This window comes from Protobothrops mucrosquamatus, unplaced genomic scaffold, assembly GCF_001527695.2.
Source record: "Protobothrops mucrosquamatus isolate PMUCROS unplaced genomic scaffold, P.Mucros_1.0 scaffold2443, whole genome shotgun sequence".
NCBI classification, from domain to species: Eukaryota; Metazoa; Chordata; class Lepidosauria; order Squamata; family Viperidae; genus Protobothrops; species Protobothrops mucrosquamatus.
The window spans coordinates 171,861-196,589 of NW_015388515.1; the positions used below are offsets into that span (position 1 = coordinate 171,861).

At 41.5% G+C, this 24,729-nt stretch overlaps 1 protein-coding gene across 1 annotated transcript; it reads right to left on the minus strand.

Annotated features, from left to right (window-relative positions):
* Window positions 1-1,348: 1,348 nt before the first annotated feature.
* FGFR4 (fibroblast growth factor receptor 4) lies at window positions 1,349-24,729 on the minus strand. Its single transcript, XM_015824997.1, has 18 exons — window positions 24,710-24,729; window positions 23,086-23,224; window positions 17,043-17,309; window positions 16,097-16,186; window positions 15,502-15,668; window positions 14,513-14,636; window positions 13,498-13,688; window positions 11,365-11,503; window positions 9,314-9,507; window positions 8,332-8,477; window positions 6,953-7,074; window positions 6,349-6,459; window positions 5,899-6,089; window positions 4,725-4,847; window positions 3,536-3,606; window positions 2,475-2,612; window positions 2,262-2,367; window positions 1,349-2,135 (listed from the first exon to the last, which is right to left on the minus strand). Exons 2-18 carry the CDS (start codon window positions 23,177-23,179, stop codon window positions 1,989-1,991), a joined length of 2,421 nt encoding a protein of 806 aa, XP_015680483.1. The 5' UTR covers window positions 23,180-23,224; window positions 24,710-24,729; the 3' UTR covers window positions 1,349-1,988.

Consider the following 24,729-nt stretch of genomic DNA (forward strand, 5'->3'; position numbering starts at 1 on the left):
ATATTTGATGGGCTTTGACCAATCGCTAGGAAGACACTAGGGTGGCTGTTTGGCCCGGAGGGGGGGCGGAATAGTCCCACTGGGCTTTGCGGTATCCTGAGACAGATTCCCAGGCTCTGAAAGAGTGGCCAGTTGCTAGATCAATTTCGGGGAGATGTTGGTAGTGGAGTTCATGGTGGCTTAAATGGAACAGCAGCTAATGCAGAACAGATGTTATGCATGAGCAAACCTCGTAAGAATGGACACTCCAACATTAGCCTTCCCATACTATTGTGGAATACACAGGTGCACATGCTATGTGTGCAAGCAACTCACACAGGTGCAGGTGAATGAGTTTAGTCCTTTTTGGGCTCAGATCCATTTCTTTATAAAACACAGAAACAGCTGAATTTCTAAGGGCCGGTATAAATCTCACGCATCTCCTTAACGTTTATCTCCAAACTGAATTCTCCCTAGCAGAGAGTGTCCAGCAAAACAAAGCATGTAAACTCTTTCATGGCACAGAGATAGCTCTCACTATAGTACCCCTGCCTCCATTTTCTTGCAACCTGGTATATTCTGGATGAGAACGCTCAGCACAACTGTGTTGGCAATGGATACTGCAAGGAGTTCCACATCTGGAGAGTGCCAGGTTGGGGAAAGCTATGCTACACCTGAAACTTCCTTGTATTCTCCTTTTATGTTTCCCAACAAATGATGAACTTTTGGCAAAATTACAAAATTTAGGAATACTGTGCTTAGGGATGACCTGACAAAACATCTGGCCTGGATGTCAAATGTGAAACATGGAACCTGCTGAATACTGTATGATGTCAGGCCAGAAACAAAGGGTCTTGTGGCCTTTAAGAATCACAAAATTGTTGGAGCAAAAGATTTGATGAGTTATGCTCTACTTCCTTAGTTAAATAGCTGAAGATAACAACTCCTTCACTGGATCACTTGGGTTATGTTCACAAAAGCTCATGCTATAATAAATATATTGGAGTTTGAAGTGCCACTGGATTCTCTATTGCTTTAGCTGCATTAGACTAACTGTATTCTGCCTTGAAAAATCCAATCACCTTCTCTTCTACAGATCATGGAGGGGAAAATCAGATTATGGCTAGTTGTTAAAAAGGGAATTTAGACACACTGTGCCTTCCTTTCTAAAGCTTCACAGATATTCATTTACACAAGAACCAAATTAAATTGCAACATTTGAACTTTACATAGCGATTTAGACATACCATCTGAGGCCAGACTAGTCTAGCAATCATTTCAACAGGAGATGCAGGAAAAAAAAACACCTCCAGGCAGAGGTTCTACTCCAAAAAAATAATTTATGGGTGCGGGTAATTCATGTGCATTAGAAGTGATATGTACATAAATATTTATCTCTAGGGTTATGTACAGAGGACATCAGGAACCAGAAGGAAAGGTCCATGTCCTAGGTAGGACATCCTTGTGATGGTGTGTCCAGATAAGGATGGGACTGCCTGAGAAAGCTGGCTGGCTGACTCCTGCCAAATCATGAAGTCTTTTTAAAGTATTATTAAATTGGGAATGTATCAGAAAAAGAAGCAGGATACCCTGTGATGCTCCTAAGAGCTCCTGCAGTTAGAGAGTGCCCTTCTCTCCAGGACTAAGTTACTTCCTATTAATCTGGTCTTACTTGTCTTCAGTCAGCTGGCTGCATTGAAGGCTCAGCTAGAGCAACAGCTTTGAGGGGACCTGAGATTACAGGGTATTGAAGCATCGTGCCTGGAGCATCCGTAGACACGTGTAAGGAAGCCATCTGGTTCTTGTTGATGAACTTTGGACAGCAGATGTCCAGCAGATTCCAGAAGCTTGATGAGACTTTTAGTTCTTGCTAATATAGCTCCAGGCAGTTTCTTCGACCAGGGACATTCTGAGAACTTAAGTTCTCAAACTATGTAATCCTTTAGGAACGAAGGGGGAAAAAACACAAAAATGCCACTTTCTCTAGTGTCCATGGCCTGTCCCCCTCCTCATGTCCTTACATTGTGATAAGGAAAAAGGCAAGGAGTGATTGGCAAAGGATCATGGGTGAAGACTGAATCATCAGAGGAACAGGTGCTAGTTGTGTCTTCACAGGACGGGGAATACTGTTCAAAAGGCATTGACAGGTCCAGATACTGGGGAAAAAAAAATACATAATCAGCATTCATAGGGATAAAGGCAAAATTCCTACTTTTTTTGTTGCCAATAACCAGCTGTTTATATATCCTCAGCGGAACCATCCCCTGGGAGTTCAAACCTACCTCATCAGAGACAGCAACCAGGACTTTATCCAATCCCTCCACTAACTGCTTAAAGGTGGGTCGTTGGGAAGGCACAGCGTGCCAGCATTCTCTCATCATCATGTACCTATTTTGGAAAAAGAAAAACCTCAGGCCTCTATGGGACACAGATGCAATGCATCTGGAAGACGACAGGCTGGGAAATGTGGCTTCAGGAGGCCCAGTGCTACTTACAGTTCATGGGTACAATTGGAGGGCTTGTCCATTCGGTGACCTTCTTTGAGGAGTTTGAATAACTCTTCCACTGGGATGCCAGGATACGGGGAGCCACCCAGTGTAAAAATCTCCCACATGAGAATCCCAAAGGACCACCTTAAAGTGAGGAAAAGAGGCAAAAATATCCAGCATGCATCCATCCAGGGTGGAAATAAAAATGTATTTCAGGGAGGAAGTGACTTTATACTGAATAGATCGATTACAGGTAGTTTGATGGACACATTGCTCTGGCTTTTAGATTAAAACTTTGATTCATGTACTAGGAACATTAGGGAACTGATATATAATAGACTCCAATTATTCTCCATGTTTCTAAAATACTCAGGGGAGAGTTGCAATATGTTGTATTAGAGGCACAGTAGATGTGCAAAAAGTCCCCTCTTCAACCATTTCCATGGACAGCTGTTTGAAACTCTAAAATGGGTTACAGCCAGTCAGTGTAGCTATTGTGGATTTAGATAGACCCCAGTGCTTTTTGTGTTAAAAAAAAAAAAAAAGGTGCTGGAACTCACACACGTCATAGCCAACCCGCCTTGCCTACCCTACAAGGTTCCATCCAAAAAAGGTGCCGGAACTCCGTTCTGGGTGTTCTATGACAAAAAAAGCCCTGGATAGACCAATAGGTTTTTTTTTTCCAGATAAGGCAGATTCCACTGTTTTTTAATAGGTGGAAAAAAAATCAAAGAGATGTATCTGAAACAGTTTGCAATATTTATCTATAGGTGTGCAAACTTTAGATTTGATCCCCACAAGTTGATGGGAACAAGAGAATAAAATTTATTTACAACATCCTAAACAGTTATGCCTTTTTTCCCGGGACTGTACGGCAGAAGCTGCAATATCTTAAGACACCTGTTTTAAAATGTTGCAGACAGATGCTAGACTTGGACTTCAAAACACTTTTTGGAAGCAGATCCAAAATATTACACCGCACTAGTCAGTACGGTAGTTTTACTGGGCACATTTCTATAGGATGATTAGATAGTGAGAACCATCTCGTCTTGCATATTCGTACTTACACATCACTTTGGTGTGTGTACACTCTGTCAAACAGAGCTTCTGGTGCCATCCATTTTACAGGCAAGCGACCCTGCAGGTAAACATAAGAAGCTGTCAGTTCATTGCTGCTGTTTTTTTTGTTTTTTTTTTTGAGTAACAGAGCGGCTCTCACAAGTTCTCTCCTTCTCCTTCCAAAGAATAGTATTCGTACATACCGTATTGTCCCACAACTCTATCAAATCTTTTATTTTTTAAATTACTTTCTATACTTCAAAAGTACAGGTAAGTCCTTATTTATTGACAATTGGGACCAGCAACTCCATTGTTAAGCCAAGTGGTCACTAAGGGCTTATAAACTTAGTTCAGTTTTCTTTTGCTTTATAGACAGGGAAAGTGATAAACGTTGAGAGCGGGTCGTAGAGTTGCCTTTTCATCATCATGGTAACTGTGAACGGTTGCTAAGGGAGGCAGTCGCTAGATGAGGACTCCCTGTAGAATCAAATAAACTTCACTGATAGATACTGTGGTACTTTGTTTCCCAACCATTGTCCCTGTTCCTCTTAAAAATACTGCCAGTTGCCTAGATAGCCAGATCTCATTGGTGGTTCTGGCAATGGAGAGTCACATTAACAGCCATCTTTTTCAGAACAGTCCCCATCCATTGTCTTCCACAAGGTCATCATAAAGGCATCCTAATACACAGTCCTTGCATCGACAGAGCACTGGAAAGGTTCCACTGCATCACTGCTCTTGTCTCCATTGGCCAGGCAGGAGCCAATGGGCATGGCACGGTCAGTGTCTGATCGTATTCTGTGCTTCTGGGGCTTGATGGTGAGTGGTATAATGGAAAAGCTTGCTTATCCAGCCACACTCTGTTCCTTTTCTTGCAGGGCTACTGCATGTAGGCAAAACTGGGCAGTTTGCTGGGTTTAATGTTCTAATGACATGAGTGATTGGATGGAATTGGTTTAATCTTACGCGAGACTGGCTTGTTTCAAAATAAATAAATCTAGAAAAAAAATCCCTTGGGTTTAGATGACTAGATCAACTGACCCCTTCTTGCTATTTTTTATATTTTGGGGACCGAGGTGCCTAAATATTCTTAATTTACTCATGTTTTTCCCTATGATGCTTTGCATTTCCAAAGCACTTGAGCAGCAACTAGACCCTTTTGCAACCCTGTGGCCATCAAATGGTCTTTTCACTCACATTGCTGGTTTTCTTATAGTAGTCTATATCATGAACTCCACGGGCCAAGCCAAAATCAGCAATTTTCATCACATTCTCTTCAGTAACAAGAACATTGCGAGCAGCCAGGTCCCGATGAATACACTGGAAGGAAAATGAAAGAGCTGCATCAAACTCCAAGGACTCTACTATAACCTTGCTGTCATCGTAGATTAGCTTATTACGCCTTCTAACATAAACACGATAAGCAGGGAATTTTTTACATCTTTCTAATTCCCTTCTTCTCAGGCCTGATATATACAACACTCTGTTTTTATCCTTGGATCTCAGGCAATTCAATAGCAAACTTAATATGGAGTGGAATGAAGATGCCAGAGGATATAATCAAGTATCAATCCATATAATTTTTCTGGACCAAAGAACATATTTGGTCTGAGTCTTATGCCAAGAAGTGGTTTCATTCCCCAAAGTGGTTGGATACGAGAATTTAATTGAACTTAAAATTAATTAGAACTAAATAATATTACTCCTTATGTTTTTACATTTCTCCTGTCACAATAAAAATGATAATTTAGTCACCATTTTGGGAAGAATATTGTGTGCCCAATCTAGAATAGAATAGAATAGAGCTGGAAGGGACCTTGGAGGTCTTATAGTCCAGCCCCCTGCTCAAACAGGAGAACCTATACCATCTCAGACAAGTGATTGTCTAGCCTCTTAAATATCTCCAGTGATGGAGCACCCACGATTTCTGGAGGCAAGCTGTTCCACTGGTTAATTGTCCTCACTGTCAGGAAGTGTCTCCTTAATTCCAGATTGCTTCTCTCTTTGATCAGTTTCCAACCATTGTTTCTTGTCCTGCCCTCTGGTGCTTTGGTGAATAACGTGGCCCCCTCTTCTTGGTGGCAGCCCCTCAAATACTGGAATACTGCTATCATGTCTCCCCTATTTCTTCTTTTCTTTAGACTAGCCAAAAACCTGTAGCCGTTCTTCATATGTTTTAATCTCCAGGCCTTTAATCATCTTAGTTGCTCTTCTCTGATTTTTTTCCAAACTCTCAACATCTAAAGCTTTTGTGGCTGTGAACTGAAATTATGTGTTTCTGGATCAGAGCTGACCAATACACCCAAGAGGGTTTCTTGGAGCACCATCATGATAGATGACAATGGCCACTATCTGGCTAGATCCCTCTTACCCGCTTGGACTCCAGGTACTCCATGCCACGGGCTACTTGGTAAACACAAGAAACCAAGTCTTTGAAGGAAAGCTGCTCCTCTGGCATCTTGGTAATATCAAATGTGTAATCAGGTGTTGGAGGTCGGCGGGCTCGCAGGTACTCCCGCAAATTCCCCTTGGCAGCAAACTCCACAATCACGTAGAGAGGACCTGCAGTTACATAGTGTGATGGTATCAAAAAATGTCTCCAAAATTATCTTAACTTCTGCTCCCAATTCCACTGAGAGCCCATGTTCAAGTTTGGCATTCTGTCAGATCTTACAGTTGCAATGCCCAATTTTCCCCCAATGAGTTCCGCTTCGTTCCAGCTGAGTCATCCTTTCTCAACCTTTTGCCTCCCAAACATCCTCTCCCTTCCCGCAATGCCCACTGTGTTTTCTGCCTCCTAGCCAGAAATGAAGTCACTCACCATCTTGGGTACAGACACCCAATAGGTTGATGATATTCTTGTGTTGGTCCATCAGTTTCATCATCTCCATTTCTGAAATGAGGTCAGCCAAGTCTTTATCTGTAGCATTATCTAATAAGGGAAAGAAATAAGCTTATATGATTCTCGAAACGATATGAAGAGCTACGTATTTAAGAAGACACCCCTAGACCGTGTCCGAAGGGAGGGAGAGGAAGAGGAGAGGATAGGAGGGAAGTAGATAGGTAGTGGAAAAGAGGGCGGATGCGGGGAGGGGGTGCTGCCGAGCTAATGCTCGGTTAGCGTCCCCAAACCGTGCCCGTGGGAAGAGGAGAGGGAAGGAGGTGGGATGTGTAGGGAGGTTGAAGGAGGAGAAAAGAGGGCGGACGCGGGGAGGGGGTGTTGCCGGGCTGTTTTGCAATATTAACGTTTATGTTTGTAAAACTTCTAATACTAAAGTTGTATTAATGTATGTTTATATTTGTAAGTGGGGGGGGATATTTCAAAATTAATAAAAAACTTTAAAAAAACAAAAAAACAAGACCACCAATAATGAAAGGACAGAAGTGAAAAGGATGCGGCTTTGGGTCCCATAAAGTACATTTACCTTTCAGCATTTTAACAGCAATAGTGAGAGGACGCTCTGGCCGTTCTGGATCAATCCCATAAGCTTCTGCTCTCACCACCTGCCCGAAACAGCCCTCCCCTAAGGGCTTGCCTAGCACCAGCCTAGGAACAAAAAAGGACAACTTCAGAAATGGGAAAATGTGGCAACATTAACAAGGTGCTGCAGGGCTGCAACCTTGATTAAAAAAAACCCAACTAAATAGATTGTAAGTGTTGTGTCTTAGGCTGATCTATGAGTTACTAAAGTCACAATGAATCCTTTTAGCCGTGGAATATTATTCTTCCAGATGTCAAGACTAGTGCGGATATTGACTAGCTTTCAATAACAAGTATGGGTAGTCCTCAACTTACAACAGTTCATTTAGTGACCGTTCAACATTATGTCACTGAAAAAAAGTGACTTATGACCATTTTTCACACTTACGACCATTGCAGAATCCAGATGGTGATGTGGTCAAAATTCAGACAGTTGGCAACTGACTCATATTTATGACAGGATCATGTGATCCCCTTTTGCGACCTTCTGACAAGTGAAGCCGATGGGGAAGCCAGATTCACTTAACAACCATGTGACTAACTTAACACCTGGTTCACTTAACAACTGTGGCAAGAAAGGTCGTAAAATGGGGCAAAATTCCCTTAACAAATGTCTCGTTTAGCAACATATATTTTGGGCTCAATTGTGGCCGTAAGTCAAGGACAACTGTAGCAATTCCTTTTCAATAGCTTTCAATTAACAGATGGTCCTATATGCCAGAAAGGAGTGGCTGAAGGGCAATTTTGACATGGACAAATGTGGCATATCTGATTGCCTTGGGATAATTGTGATACTTGAGTTTTTTGTCTGCTGCACACTTTGTTGAGGAGCAGTGTTTCACAAGTGAACATTCAGCTGTAATCCTACACATCTGGGAGGCCTTAGCTTGTGGAAGTCTGTTGTAAAATGAAGATGGCAGCTTTGGCTCAATTCACATAGACAGGAATAATATATGCTTACATCATTTAACTGGCAACACAGATGTGTAACAAAGCAAGTGTGCCATATTCCTTCTTTATTTGTTCTGAATGAAGTAGTCATTTTGGAACTATCATGTTACCAATAATTACTAAGTTCTCTCTTTGTACGAACATAGAAAACTTTAGTCTGTGGATATCTTGACATAAAAAACTTGGTAACAGAAAAAATGTAGGAACCAGCTCCTTGTAGTAGAATAAATAGAGACCTTGATAAGGAATTATAGGCATTTTTTTTCCATTTTCCATCTTTTAACAGAGCTTCAGTTTGTTAAGATATTGTAAACATAGCTGCGCTTCTCCAGTAGTAAATGCAGTAAAAAACCCACCTCCTTATATGCATACCTGTCCCGTGGGAATTCCCACTTGGAATCCAGTGGCAGTTCCACTTCCATAACCCCAGCTAGCATGGGAGTACAGCTTGAGGAGAGGCGAGTAACACGCATTAGTGATGTTGTGGACTTCCCTGAGGAGCTTGATTCCAAGGAGAACTATGAGGCAAACCAAGGACACATTAGATTGGTCCCTGAACGTGGTTCTGTTCCAGAGCAGCAACAGACTGGACGCAAGTATGATAAGATTCAAGTAACAAAATGCCGCAGGTGACATAGCAGAATAGATACAGCTAATACACTATGCAAAGTCCATCTAGTAATATTCTGTCTCTCCACAACTGGTCTGACTCTTAAATGAGGTCTACACATAGGAGATCAGCAGATCTACCTTAGTAAATATTGAGAGATCTTTTGGGAGCCCTTAATGATGTAGGGAACTTGTATTTTACAATCATTTGGGGTACCACAGGTCCCTATTGTTTACAATCAACATCCATACTTATACAGGTAGTCCTCGACTTACAAAGTTAATTTAGTGACCATTCAAAGTTACAATGGCACTGAAAAATGTGAATTATGACTGTTTTTCATAGTTATGACCTTTGCAGCATCCCCAAGACGATGTGATCAAAATTTGGACGTGTGGCAACCGACTCATATTTACGACGGCCGCAGTGTCCGGGGGTCACGTGATCACATTTTGTGACCTTCTGACAAGCGAAGTCAGTGGAGAAGCCAGATTCATTTAACCACCAGGTTACTAACTTATCAACTGCAGTGATTCACTTAACAACTGTGGCAAGAAAAGTCGTAAATTGGGGCAAAACTCACTTAACAAATGTCTCACTTAACAACAGAAATTTTGGGCTCAATTGTGGTTGTAAGTCGAGGACTACCTGTAGATAGCTTTGCTCACGATTGGGGAACTTTTAAAATTAATTCAGTGATTAATTGCCCTCTTACTTCGGTAGATCAATGTTTCTGCTACATACCTGTCGGATAAGAGGAAATTTGGAGAGTTTGTGCACAGCCATTGGTTCCAGAGGCTGCTTGCTTGGCTGAATCTGCATGCGGCATAAAACAACAATGACAATAGCCATAGCAATAGCTAAAGACCCTGAAGTGTAGATAATTATGTCAGTGTACTTGATTTCAGGGGCATATACTTCTTCAACTTCTTCTTCATCTGCAAAGAGCAAATAAATCTTCAGTTAATTAATTCTATAGTTAAATTAACATTGAACACTGTCAATACCTGAATACGTTTCTGGAGATGTTAAAGCAGAAGAAAAAATATTGAATTGTTTAGTGTGGTTGGTCTCCTTCGAAGACAGCTATTTGGAACGGCTATCAAAGCCACATATAATTCTCTTTTTCTATTTAAGAGTGTGATCTTGCATAATAAATTATCTACAAATCTATATTTTAAGAAAAACTCCAAAATGTGCACACATTCATATGACATTTATTATTGCTGCCAATCATTTCTTGGCAAATGTATTTAAAAAGGCCCCAGATATATGTTCACATTTAGATTTTATTCTTTTCAGTTTCAGTCATGAAACTGGCAGGAAAACAAATTCATAACTAGCTATAATGTTTTCCACATTAAAAAATATTCTTTATTCATATAACAACATCATGTCTTATTACATTTTCTTTGTTGTCATATTATTTTTCAATTTTTTCAAAGTTGTTTCTTATCAGAGAGGTGCCTGGCAATGTATGTGTGAATGTAGTCTGTGAATGAATGATTTAGCTCTTGCCTCAATTAGAGATGAAATGAGTTTGAAAGTTCCTTCAAAGACACACTGATTGTAAGTTGGGCTGCCTTTGCCGTTCTCATGCTGTTATATGGAGTCAGATAACTTTTGTGGTGGTTTGCATTTAACAAGGTGAATATAAGCGGGTTGTTGTTTCATGTCAGTATAATTTGTTAGAGGGTTGGTTCTGCACTGGGTGGTGATGTCCTTCCTGTCTTGGGGGCTGCCACTGTAATGTTTTCCTGAGATTTCTGAAGCAAAGGTTCAGAAGTATGACCATTATTGGATATGTTAAGCTGCAAATGTCCATTTCTTTCTTTCTTCTTTTTCTTTCTTTTTCTCTTTTTCTCTTTTTCTCTTTTTCTTTCTTTCTTTCTTTCTTTCTTTCTTTCTCTCTTTCTCTCTCTCTCTCTCTCTTTCTTTCTTTCTTTCCTTCCCTCCCTCCCTCCCTCCCTTTCTTCCTTCCTTCCTTTCTTGTTTCCTTCCTTTCTTGTTTCCCGCCCATCTCGCTGTGAGCAATGTTCTTGGTGTGGCCAATCATCTGACTCCCTTTATGGTTCTGAGTTGTAGGCAGTCAAAACCTTCCTCTTGTCTATCAGCAGCATCCAGCTTTTTATTCTTTGAAGTTTCTGGGTGTTGTGCTATTTTGACAAGGGGTGGGGGGAGGAATTTGGATCTGCTCCAGGAGACTCTATGTTGCTAATGTGCATGTCTAGATTCCATAGGTCAAGAGGAGGGGGGCTGCCAGGCCAACAGGCCTTTCCTTAAAGCAGAGGTGGGGAACGATGGCCCCTTTATGACTTGTGGACTTGGCTGGCTCAGGAATTCTGGGAGTTGGAGTCCACAAGTCATAAGAGGGCCATCATTCCCCACCCACCCCTGCTTAAAGTGATAGCAACTGCCTTGGATAGTTGGTAAAATCAAATCAATTAGAGATTTGGCTACTTTACATGTTGCCACTAGAGTTTCTCTCAAATTATCCAATCTTTTAATAATATCGGCTTAATCTGACAAGGCACAAAAAAAGTTAATCAGATTTCTTTTTTCAGAAGGTCATCTGTGCACTGTCTTGTTGAAGGTTGAGCAAACTGTTTGTCTGAGCCTTAATATCTTGGGGGCAGAACTGGTCAAATGGCCTTGGGGTTATCTAAAGTTGAGTGTGTGTGTCTGTGGGTCTGTGTGTTTTGTACTCTGTTCCTATCAAGAGTTTAGTTTTAACAAAGTGACCACAAACAGCTTTCTTACAAGCCTGAAATGTGCAATCCCTTTTTGTTCCTCACCTGGAAGCACAGTAAGCCAGGCGGATTGGTAGGACAAGCCGATAGAATTTCCAGCCAGGCAGGTGTATTCACCAGCATCCTCCATGGAGACATTCTGCAAGTAGAGGACTTCCACTTCTGAGCTGTTAATATCTGCTGTCTACCAGGGTGAACGCCAAACAGACGCAAAAGACAGACCAACGTTAGTGGTGAGCAACACAAGAGAGTTGTCCAAGAAAACTCTTTGGTTGAGGAATAATTTGCTTGCTTCTAATATTAGTATGTAATAATGATCTAATATTATTTCAGCTCATCCCACCTGGTCAGGCAGGGAAGGTTTGTTTCACACACCAACAATCAAAGAATTCCAACGGGTAGGATTCAGGAGGAGAGCCTTCTCTGCCATTGCCCACCTTCCCCAGAGGTGAGGTGGTCCCCCACTCTCCTGGCCTTCCGGAAAAGACATGAAAACATAGCTCTGTGGCCTTGGGTGGATGGCACAGAGGAGCACAGAGCTGTCAGGCCGGTTAGCACCTCGAAACCCCTCCCTTCGCCTTTTCATTAATGTTTAGCATTGAATTTTAATAAACCCTCCCCTTTTAAATCTTATATACCGTTTCTATGTTTCAATAATTTATCTGCACACCAGTCAAGAGTCCCTCTCTGTGAGTTTCAAAATTTGATAGATAAACAAAACTTAGCATATGTATGTGAAGGTCCACATTTCCACATCTCTGAGGAAGGTATGCTATACATGCATTATACTTATTGCTAACTTTTATTGTTTATAAGGGAGTTTGTTTTAATGAAAACCCTATGAGAGTCACGTTTCTAGCTGGAAAAGCGTTAAACTAACAGTGGGGTGGGGTTTTTTTTTTTGCCATAAGAGGTTTTGTTTATATTTTTCAATTCAGTCTACTAACAGTTGATACAAATGAAAATATCAACATGTTTGGACTCTGCCTTTCTTTTGAGGGAAACAACAAAGATATCATATCTTTTTTTTAAAAAAAGTCACTGGATTGCAGTGGCTGTATAATTACAGTGTGCCATCTTCATTTGAGAATGCCTTAATTTGCAAGGTTATAGGTCAGTAACAACAACAACAATAATAATAATAAAGTTGGGAAGGACCTTGGAGGTCATCTAGTCCAACGCCCTGCTCAGGCAGGAAACCCTATACCATTTCAGACAAATGGCTGTCCAGTCTCTTCTTTAAAACTTCCAGTGTTGGAGCATTCACAACTTCTGGAGGCAGGTTGTTCCACTGATTAATTGTTCTGACTGTCAGGAAAGTTCTCCTTAATTCTAGGTTGCTTCTCTCTTTGGTTAGTTTCCATCCGTTGCTTCTTGCCTTGCCTTTAGGTGCTTTGGAGAATAGCTTAACTCCCTCTTCTTTGTGGCAACCCCTGAGATATTGGAATACTGCTATCATGTCCCCCCTCGTCCTTCTCTTCATTAAACTAGACATACCCAATTCCAGCAGCCTTTCCTTATATGCTTTAGTGTCCAGTCCCCTAATCATCTTTGTTGCTTTTCTCTGTACTCTTTCTAGAATCTCAACATCTTTTTTACATCATGGTGACCAAAACTGGATGCAGTATTCCAAGTGTGGCCTTACTAAGGCATTGTAAAGTGGTATTAACAGTTCATGTGATTTTGATTCTATCCCTCTGTTAATGCAGCCCAGCACTGTGTTGGCTTTTTTGGCATCTGCAGCACACTGCTGGCTCATATTTAAGTGACTGTCCACTAGAAATCCGATCCCTCCCACAGTTGCTACTATTGAACAAGGTACCACCTATACTATACCTATGCATTTGATATAGTATAAGTGGTACCTTGCTCAGTAGTATTTTCAAATTAAAATCACTGAAAGCAAAAACACCCATGTCCAGCCTTGAAATGAAAGGGATCTAGAGAAAGTGTCAACAGAATTCTTCAGCATGGACAGAGAGCAAAATCCTTGCCTACAACCCCTCATTTCTTCTTCATCTGCTCCTTGAGGAAAACCAATTACTGATTAACACCAAATGGTGAAGATGTGGTCTCTATAACTCTGCCAGCTCCATCATGTTATAAATATAAATATCACTGAGCAACGTGGTTTATTGTTTACCACTCCCATTTTCAAAAAAAGTAAATTCTGGTTACCTTAAGGATCTGCACGTAGGGGACTCCATCTGGACCAAAACTGCTGCCATTCACTTTGATGTGTTTAAGCCACTGTATGTGGGGCTGTGCATCGCTGTATACCTTGCAAAAGAACTCTACATCAGTCCCCATCACTGCTGTGGTATTGGCAGGCAGCCCAGCTTGCAAGATAGGTCTATGTGGAGACCTCTCTGTCAAGAAACAAACAGGAAAAATGTCCAGTTGTCCAGCACAGCTGAAGGGCACCATATTTCTCAAGACGGGTTACTGCTGGAGTCTCCAATACATCAATCTCTGATTGTGATTCGGAACAGGCCAAAAGTACAAAGCAAAATCAGCTAAGATACACCCATCCAATAGTAGCAGTTTGCAATCTTCTTAACACAGCACCACTAATGGTCTTGCCCCAAAACTTGGTGGAATCATAATTTTTTCCCCACCACAGATCAGCAAAACTTGCTATGCTTCTGATGTTACATAATACCACAGGAAGACCTCCCAGCCAGGGCTGGCTCCAGAGACTCTGGGGCGATTAAGAGTAACCCCAGAGAAGGCTGATAATAAAGAATGTAGAGATAAGAAAGCAAATGCTTAAAGCTCTGCCTGGTGATTCAGGCAGGGTTAATTAATTTCATCTGACTTTGTGACCCAAGAGATCTTTGTCTTCCTTTGAAGCTGGCAGAGGATTTGGGTTTTGTTTTGTTTTTTCAATCTGGGGAGTTTGAGGTCAGGATGGTGCCTTTGCCTTCCTAAGAAAAATGGCAGGATGCCAACACCTGAGTTTTGCTCCCCTCCCCAACTCAGAAGCATTAATGAACACAGGAAGTTCTGAAAATAGCGATGGGTCCATTTCATTTTCAGCTGTGCTCCATTTCATATCTTTGAGTTGGTCTCCTTTATACAGAGTCTGAATATTTCTTATGGCCAACATGTTTCCTTTGCTTTGTGTCTGCTTCTCAACTTGCCATTAAAGAATAGAATCCCATTCAAGGTTTGGGAAGGAAGACCTTCTCACCTAGCACATCCAGAAAGTAGCTGTAGCGAATGCTGCCAAATTTATTCTCCACCAAGCATGTATAGTTGCCTCGATCAGAGGGTACCACGCTCTCCATGACCAAACTCCAGTGTTGATGCCTGAGCTGGGAATAGAAAAGATGAGGCAAGCTATCGTTATCACTGGTGCATCCTTTGTTTTGCAGAGCTATCAATCTTTCCTGAGTATAATTCTAATAGAATCTCGTATTTCAGACATGGCTATTTCAGCTTGCGGCAAAGTTAGGAAATACAGATAGTCCTCAACTTACGACCACAATTCAGCCCAACACCTCTGTGGTTACGTGAAACATTTGTTATGTGAATTTTGCCCCATTTTACGATCTTTCTTGCTACAGTTGTTAAGTAAATCACTGCAGATGTTAAATTAGTAACCCTGTTGTTAAGTGACTCTGGCTTCCCCATTGACTTTGCTTGTCAGATGGTTGCAAAAGGGGATTGTGTGACCCCGGGACATAGAAACCATCATAAACAATCAGTCAGTTGGCAAGCATTTGAATTTTGATCATGTGACCATGGGAATGTTGCAGCAGTCATAAGTGTGAAAAATGGTCATAAATCACTTTTTTCAGTGCTGTTGTAACTTTGAATGGTCACTAAATGAACCGCTGTAAATCAAGGACTACCTGTATTGTTCTGGGAGATTTAAGACAGGGAGAGTTAAAAAGGGATTAGGGTTACAGCTAGTATTTAAGGCTTTGGTAATTCTCTTCCTACACACAAATGCTAATCCCACCCATGCAAAGGCCTAGGAATCTATCACTAAGATATAGTTCTGCAAGGGGCTTTCATCATGAATAGTTTGGCTTCTTCTTCCTCCTCTATGTTACATGTTTCTATAGTTCTCTCCACCCAAAGCCCTAAGTCATAAAACCTCGTGGGTTAACCAAGCAAATGGAAGGAGAAGGAAGTGGGGAGAGGAAAGAACAATCCAACACATTTAAGTCTTACCCGAATTCCTCCAATACGGTGCTCCCCACGGAATTCCCGCCCGTTCTTCAACCAGCGGATAGATGGGGTGGGATTTCCTGAAGCTGGGCAGCGGAACTTGACTGTATTTCCTGCTGGGACTGCATGCAGCTTCTTGTCCATTCGATGAGGGTGTGTCCAATAGGGTGCTAAAAAAAATATGACGTGACCCATTCAGGTTTTAGTGAAGGCTTCAGAAGTGTTGTGTTCTTGGGAACCAAATTGGATTTTGTGCTACAACTGAGGCAGGGAGAGGATGAACCTTGAACTGGCTTCCAAGAAAACAACAACAACAATACAAGGAACAGAAAATGTTACACAGGCACTCAACAGTGTGCCAAAATGAATGATAGCACTGCATTCATTCTGCCAGGAATACACAACATTCTGAAAGACATCAGTGGCAGGCCATGTCGTGCACCATCCTTGGTAGCAGAGTGATGGTAATAACTGTCCCACACTTTTGGGTTCCTTGAGATTTTTGCAACGGAGGGAAGATATCTGCTATAGTCCTCCGTGTCTTTGTTCCTAAAAGGTAACAGTCCACAAGACTGAGGATAATGACCCCAATACTAACCTCGATGGGCCTGTGCAGGCTCCTCATTAGAATCAATGTGAGCATTCTCCACATCACTGTCTTCATCATCGTCCCCTGAAGCCAATGAATCTAAAATCAAAATTAGCAGAGATGACACTTTGTACTAAAACACCCCCAAGTAATTATGGGACAGTGGATAGATGCCACATATTAAGGGTTGGGTTGTTGTTTTTTTGCTGTTGTGCCAGCACTTTTTGAGGAGAAGAAGCAAAATGTTAGATGGATGTAAGGAAGGGCAGTTACAAAGGGCAAATAAAGAGAGTTGGCACTGCAGTGCTAGATTTGTACACCATGAATTACATTGTAGATGTTGTTTTGCACAGGAAGCTCCACCTTATAGCCATCCTTGTGTTTTGGAAGATGCCTTCTAAAGGCCTAGAATTAATGTGTGCTGTGAGGACCCTGTTACATTTTCTTTAGTTATGGTTGTTTTCTAACCTGAGTGGTTATTACTTTATTGTGTTTTTAATTGTGCAGTTCAATATTGTAAGCTGTCCAGAGTAGGCAGCCACAACAAATTTAATAAATAAATATGTACAATCTGAGACACTATGGTTGTTAATTGGTATAATGCAGGCATGTCAAACTCGCGAAGTCACGTGATGTCGCATGATGTATCATGACTTTTTCCCCATTGCCGGCAATGGGGTGGGCATGGTTTCAGCGTGATGCATCCGGCCTGCGGGCTGGCAATTTGACATGCTTGGTATAATGTGTGACAGTGCACAACCTCAATCTCTGAGCATCCTGGCTCTGGTCTAAAATCATACCATGTCTGCTGATGATATCTTGAGCTCAGTGGATTGTGTGATCTGATTCAGCATATAGCAAGCCACTTCCTGGGTTTCTTTGAAAATATTAAATCTCTTCAGATACTTTGAAAGCAGTTAGAGCACTGCAATCCTTCCTAGTCTTATGCTCTTACCTACAACAGAGATAGTAAAATTACGCAGGCTTTCTCCAGTATTCCAAGCGTGGCATGAGTATAATCCTGAATCTTCATAGGTGGCTTCAGGGATCTCCAGCAAATTTTGCTGAATGTGGATGCGCTCACTAGGGAAAAGTTGCTTATCTTCCTTATACCATGTGATAGCAAGAGTGTGATTGGTGCTGCAATAGAGCTTCAGCTGGCTCCCTGGATCCAAAACCAGATGCTCCTCTTCTGTCTCAAGCATGTGGCTGTCAAATATCTCTGTCCAATATAAAGAAGGACCAATCAGTGCAAATGACAGGTTTTTCCTGCTCTACTGCCATCTTGCAAATACTGTACTATGAGCAATGTAATGAGCCATTAACAAACTCTACAAAGCAAAGCCACTTCTATCCCAGCATCCAAATCTTACATCTCTAGTATATTAAGGCATAATGGTAGCATAGCAGGATTTTCCATCATATATTGCCAGACTTCTTCAAGCAGGTACCCTTCAGATCTGATTAACCTGACTACTGTTCTCATAACAATCTTCAAATAGTGCAACCAAAAGCTCAAGATGGAAATTTGAATTGCTACAGTCTCAACATACCAGGCAAGCTGCAGGCTGGAGAAATTCAGCTTAAGTACTCACTTTTGTTATTTCACCAATTCCAAAAACCTTACTTTAGGAGAGCGGGAAGATCTTAAGTATAGCTGCGCTTAAAAACAGCAGCTTATAAATATGTCTTTGTCCAGATTTAACTTGGTACAGAAAAAAGTTTTTAACTGATTGTATTAGTGTGCTATGCTTGTCCAGACACAACTTAACTGGGATTTATTCAAGTGCTGTCAGAACATTCTGAACCATGAACTAACAACACGAGCTGGGTACACACAGCATCTTAAGTTAAAATGCAGTTAGCTTTATAACTAGGTACGTTATAAAAGTCCCCCACCCACCCACCCCGGTGGGGATCTTGCTAATGCCAGCACTCTGGGTGAAACTGATCAACAGAGTAAGATTTTGCTCTGGAACAGAGAAGTGGCAGTTTGATCAGGGAGGATAGTCCAATCTGGAAAGCTCCCAATATATCACTCCTGAACCTGATAGCAAAACTGTTTCACAATTTAGCCTCTGCCTTCAGATTCCTGTCTTCTGTGCTGCGGAATAATCTGATGCACATTTGAAAATAAGCACAGTGAAAATATTTCAAAAGTAGCAAGTGATGTCAATCTCTTATTTTCAATTCATGCAAACCTTTCACCTTCTGAAGTCCATAAAGTTCAGACTAGAAGTACAAAATATATTATGCAACTAGAGAGACCTGCTCATACCTTCCATTTATTTTTTCCCCTTCTTTTTAAAATGGGTATAAAAGATATATTTGGTACCTTAGGGTGTAACAGCTCAAACTTAACACGTATTTCTAAGTATTGTTTTAATAAAAGTATTCATCTGACAATGTTGTTTACGTGCTAAATGTCATACATATTTTGCATTCTTACATTCCATTTTTCTTCAGAATCTTCTGTTCAAATATGTTCCCACCCAAGTGCTTAAACATTTTTGAGAATCTTGCATTTTTAAAATTAATTAAGAGCATTTCTAACAGATCTGGAGGATAAAGTTTGGGATGTGGGGAGCAGACTCACATGCAAGATATTCAGGAATCTTCTACAGTTACTCTAATTTTAGAGGAAAGCAGTCAACTTCTGGCTTGCTCTCCAGGGTAAAACTAGCCAAAATGTTAGGTTACATTGGAAAAAAATGTCTCCTCTCTTTTGACTATGAATTAAGCACACAAGCCTGTGATTGTGCACAGATTGTGCAAATCTGTCATTTGGAAGGAGAAAGCAGTATCAGATAAGCACATATACAAGCTGAAGGCTTACTGGGTGTTTTACGGTTGTTGCTTTATGCATATAGGCTAAATAGGAGTTTAAAGTAATCAAGTTGTGGAAGAGTGTTGCTCAATTCCACCCCTTCCACCTTGGGATTCTCCAAATCCTGTCCATAATCCCTTTTGTTCTGCATTCCCTCCCTTGTCCCCGCAATGATGTAATCAAAGCCCCTTTCCTGCCAGTCCCGGGCTGGAGAAAGGATCCCAGGAACACTGAAGCATGACTTTCGAGCTCAAATCCCCCCCTCCCCAATTCTCTCTGTGGGAGCTCTCAATTGAGTGATCAGTCCCTGAGCTCAAGGTGACTGTTTTGACAGATTCCAAAATGAACATGTCAGGAAACCCACGACCACTGCCCCTTCCCCCCATTGTTCTGGCCCCACAGCTCCTTTCCCGTGCTCCCCTTGCCCCAGCTCACAATAGGGGCCAGCCCCTTTTCAGCAAAGGACTCTGGCTCTCTTCTCAGCTCTTCCTCTGCTTCTGCAGCCCAGGATGGGATGGGGCGGGGCGGGGAGAAGAAATGGGACAGAAAGCCTTCACCATTACCCCTAGTTGGGCACATGCATGCCTGTAAGTCACAAGGAGGCAAACTAGCTTTGAATCTGCAACTTTGTCCCCGGCTGCACCCATCCCCTCCTGGCCCCTCCCTTCCCCTTTAGCTCCCTCCCACACAGCTTTCCCTCCTTTCCTCCGTGGCATGAGCGGGAGTGAGAGGTTTCACACTCAGTTGACTCCACAGCTTCCCGCCTCCCTGTTTGTCTAACCTGGATTTGAACTATAATTGCTTTGGTGACCCATCCTCCTCCAACATTAGCTCCAATTGTAGGAGCACTGCCAGCAGCCCCTTCCACCAACTCACTCCTGAAGCAAGTCTGCTGTCCCTCATTGAAACCTGGCTAATGCCAACCCACTTAGCCGATAACGCTCCCCTCTTTTTCGGAGAGGACTGAGCTCCAGGCGTGACCCACCTCTTTGGGTCCACAAAGCAATGTGTCCCAGCCTGCTCCACCAGCAGCTGCTGCTGAAACCGCTGTTTTCCATTCTAGGTAGCCCACTGGTTCCCTCCCCTCCTACTAAGCTGCCAAGTGAGAGGAATTCCTGCAAATGGTGTGACTTGCAGGAATGTCCAGTTCATCCTCTCTCCCAACTGAACTTCAGGACGGAGCCCTAAGATTTTTGCCGCCTGAGGCAGAATGGCCACTGGGGCCTTCTGCTCCCTTGCAAAGGGTAAAGTGGTCTATATTAAATCAGTGCCTGAGATCAAAAGCCTTACAAACTGGGAATAAGAATTAACAACAGAATTCAGTCATCAATGATTTGCTTCACATTCATTAGAAAGATAGATACTCCATGTTAAAGTCTAAGGCGTTTTTATTAAGTTAAGATGAATGTGAATTAATTCCCAATGAAATAGCGTGCCTGTATAGATCAACTGCTGGCCTTCGTCCTCAATGTAGGAATCTGGTCTTGTGCAGAGGGGAATATTCCCTTGCAGCTGTTCTTTACTAAAAAAAAAATCATTTAATGTAATTGCTGAGGTAATTAAGTTATCTGCTATAAATATTCCTCCCGGCTGAGGAAACCATTCTGATTGGAAAGGAAGAAAAGCCCTCCCCTTTAGAAGAACACGATGAAGTCAGCTTGATAAGGAGCCTCAGTGGCCAATTCACAGCAAGCAGTGACTGCCCAGAGAGAGATTTCAGATGTTGGAAAACACTGTACAAATTATGTAATTTGGACCTTGAACAAATCTAGAAAAGTACAGTTGAAGACTGTTCTCAAGTTGCCCTTCTTTGTAACCTCACTTTCCAATTCTTAACTGACAATTTCAGATTGGGTTTATTAGTGTTTAAGAACTTTCCAAGTAATTCAAAATCCTTCTACCGAGCAAGAAAATAATTTGAAACTAATCTGAAATCTGGTAATGCTGACAGCTCTTAATAATGTCATTTATGGGACCCAAAAAGATGTCCTGTCATTTTGCCACCTAAGCAATGGACTTTGACAAGTGGAATCTGTGCTAAACAAATATCTGGCACCTTCTACTTGGGAATAAAGTTCACATTCACTGTGAGACAACCCACTGAATTTGTCAACAGGTTCTCACAAAGATTATTTTTATTCTTATACACAAGCAGCATCGATTACACAACTAGATTATTTCATTAAACCAGATTATATAGGCGGAAGCTCCAGACTTTACTTTTATTCTCTTGATCTTTTTTCCTCATGGTTGCTTATTGTGCCAATCTCAGAAGAGATAGCAGAGAACAAACTCTATATCAACCATTACATTGCTTCCTCAGTCCATTAATACTGATTGCTGGATAGCAGCAAAGCTCAATGACCAGCATGATGTGACAGTAGGCTCAGAGGCACCCAGGCAGCTGGTTGGCACAAATAACAATTATCCTATCTGTTTCATGGATGGGCCAGTCAAGGAAGAAGTATCTTTTCTCAAGCATGAGTGAAAGTGCCAAGCACCTGGCAGGACAATTTACTCTTATTCCACTAGGGAATCCCAGAAATGCAAACTTAAATGAATTAGATTATTCAGTGAGGTCAGTAAGACAATTTGCAAGGATGCTAGCTACTTATTGTAGAAACAACTCCAAAAATGTCAAACTATTACAATATATAAACATATACATATGCATACATACAAGACAGACAGATAGATAGATATAGGTATAGAGAAAGAGCTATAGATATAGAGATACAGATATAAACATATATGAGATACATGGAACACATTTCTAAAAGTATCTGCATAGGTTTCAGCCTCATACCATTGGTCCACAATGAAACTTACAATGCACATTTCAATAAATATTACATTGATTGATATGATAGCGGTCCTGTAATGTTGCAATGTGATACTTCTTCAGAGAGATCTACATCTTTCCAAGTGATTCAGGTGTGCTTAGTTCTATCCTACATTACACATAATTAAAAAATATAGCTCTTTTACAGTCAAGAATTAAGATAATTAAGAGGCAAAGTGAGAACTTGATGAAAAGATAATTATCCCTATTGTAAAATGGGAAAGAAGATTAACAAAATCTTCATGACAAAGAAGCAGAAATTTGACACTATCAAGATCTTTCTTGTGAACAAAATTACTTTAGCACAGTACTTAAAGAGATACAATTGTATGCTGACTGCAGAAAATCTGCCTGTAAATTTTACACTTGGCAGTCAGAATTAGGAATTTCATATGTGCAGAAAATAGCTTTGTGATTCTTAAATTCCAGGGAATAGGAAGCCTTTAGGTTTATGGCATCTTATTTTTCCTTTTTTTTTTTTACTAGAAGTTGAGATCTACCAGATGGAACCAGAGAGTGAGTGAAGAACATTTTTGAAATATACAGTAGGAATGTCATGCTTCAAAGCAATTTGCTTTTAGTATGAGATTATACCTTAGTTATGCAGAAATACACTCCATCTTTTTCTTTTGAATTTTCTTTCATTTTAATAGGCTTTTTAGATTAGAAGATGAGAGTCAATGACCTTTGGAAAGTCTAATCACTCAAAGTTTATAAACAGATAGGTTTATATTTTATCTTTCCTTAAGGGACAAAAGGAGTATACATAGCATTCCCTATGACAATTTTTCTGCACAACAATCTTGCCAGGTAGGTAGGGCTAAGAGATAGCAACTGGTTTAAGTTGCTCAGTACTTCCATGCCTTGGGGACATGTGCTCAAATTTTCATCTCCCTGGTCCTGTAGTCCAACTCTTTACTTAACTGCTACACCACATTGGTTATTTATATTCCAGAAAGCTCTTATTGTACAAAATATTCAGAACTAACCTTGGTTAGACAAATTGATCTTGGATCTTAGATTTCCATTTCTTGCCACTGACTCCACTACATGTCTTTGACAAACTGTGTTAATGATAACTTACTGCTTTCCATTACATATTTTTCTTCAATAAAATCTTCACTAAAGTACGAGTGATTAAAAGTCAGCAGCAATACTCTGCTGCTATCCACTAATTTGGAGAGCAAATCTGAAATGCCTCATAACTTGCCAAGATGATTGGGGCTTGTAAGGCAAACTCTTCCATAGAAAATATCCTAATACCGTTTTTCATATTCAGACACACTTACTTCTCCTAATTCTGTAGCAATAGTTCCCAGTAACACTCACCTGGATCCCTGGTTCCTTCTGTGGAAGCAGATATCCAAGCAGATATAATTGCTACCACCAGAAGCCTAAGAAGATCACACCACAGGGCTGTCATCCTGTTGCCTTCTTCACTTTGGCTCCCAGTTGGGACACTTAAATGCTTAATTAAAAGAGAGAAAAAATGAAAGTCACTCTTTTGTCCTCTAACACATGATCAGTATGTATCTGTAACTATCCAGGATTCCTTGCAAAAAATGTTGGGGGTCAGTGTACAGGTACAATTATTAGAGCTTTAGACTCTGCAAGTATTACTTAACATTATCTCAAAAGAAATGGCAGGGAATGGAATACATCCATTTGCCAATCCAAATGTTCAAACATTGTCAACACTAGATGCAAACAACCCATTTGTGAAATGCTATAAAAGTGAAATAATTTTTAGTAACAAATGGTCTATAGCTTATTACAATTTTGAAATATAGTACTCCCTTTGAAAGTTCCCAGCAATCCTGTCCTCACTGTACAATTATCTATGCTTAACTGAACCTTGGTTAATGCAATTAATCCATTACTTGAGATAATTATCTGACACAACAACCATAAAGTAATCAGGCTGGCTTCACCTACCCGTAGTAAACTAACACAGGGGGGGAGGGGTGTAGTTTGTTTACAGTTCAGCCTGCCTTGCAAAGACAGTCAACACAAGGTTTAAGATGTCATTCCAAGCTGCAGTTTTTTGAGCTCAAAGTTCAAGAGACAAACTTAAGAGCTTCTATTTGACAAAGGAATCAGTCCATAAGATCACCATTGGCAATCATCCTGCAACACATTAAATAAATCCATCTGTAATTCCCCTCTTTCGCACGTCTCCACGATACATCATTTTCACGTGGCTCTCCGGAACTTGGGATGAACAAATCTGGGGGAACTTGCTTTGGCCCATGCCATTAAAAGAAAAGGTGGGCTCCATACATTACATTCAGACAATGTTTGGGGGGGGGGGGGTAAACGGAAGAAACAAGGGTGAAGTTTCATCCTAGTACGAGGATTTAAACTACTTGTCCAAAGAAAGCACACGTGGGCATTCGCAGAATAGCTTTCCCCACACACACACACCGCGCGCGCTCCAATAATGCAGGTTTACTTCCATTGAAAGGAATGGATTTAAGTGCCATGGAAGGACCCCCCCCAATCCCTTTTCGCTTAAACGCGGTTTGGGGTTGTGTTTGTGAGAAAGTTGCGCCTAGCTAGCCGCAGGTGAAGGGGGCGTTTAGAGTGGAACGGTGCGGATCTGCGCCTTGCCACATCCCCGCGGCGCGCGTGGGCACCATGCATGTTCGCAGCGCATGGCGTGGAAGAAGTTGCGCTTCAGGTCGTCCTCCCGAGAACGGCTTAATTTTTAAACCGACCAAAAAATAAAAAAGTTTCTGCGCAGCCGGACGGTTTAGTAACAGATTTGCAGACCCTCCCGGGTCAAAGTCGCCCCGGAAGGTCTCCGGGTTCCCGTGGGCAAGATCTCGGGATTCGGCGCCTGCCTCTCGCCCCGCTGCCCGATTTTTGGAGAGAAGAGCGCCGACCTTCTCCATGGGAGCCATTCCCATCCCCGGTGCCTCAAGGCAAGCTAGGCAACCAACCCGGGACCCACCTTTCCTCCTCCTGCCGGCT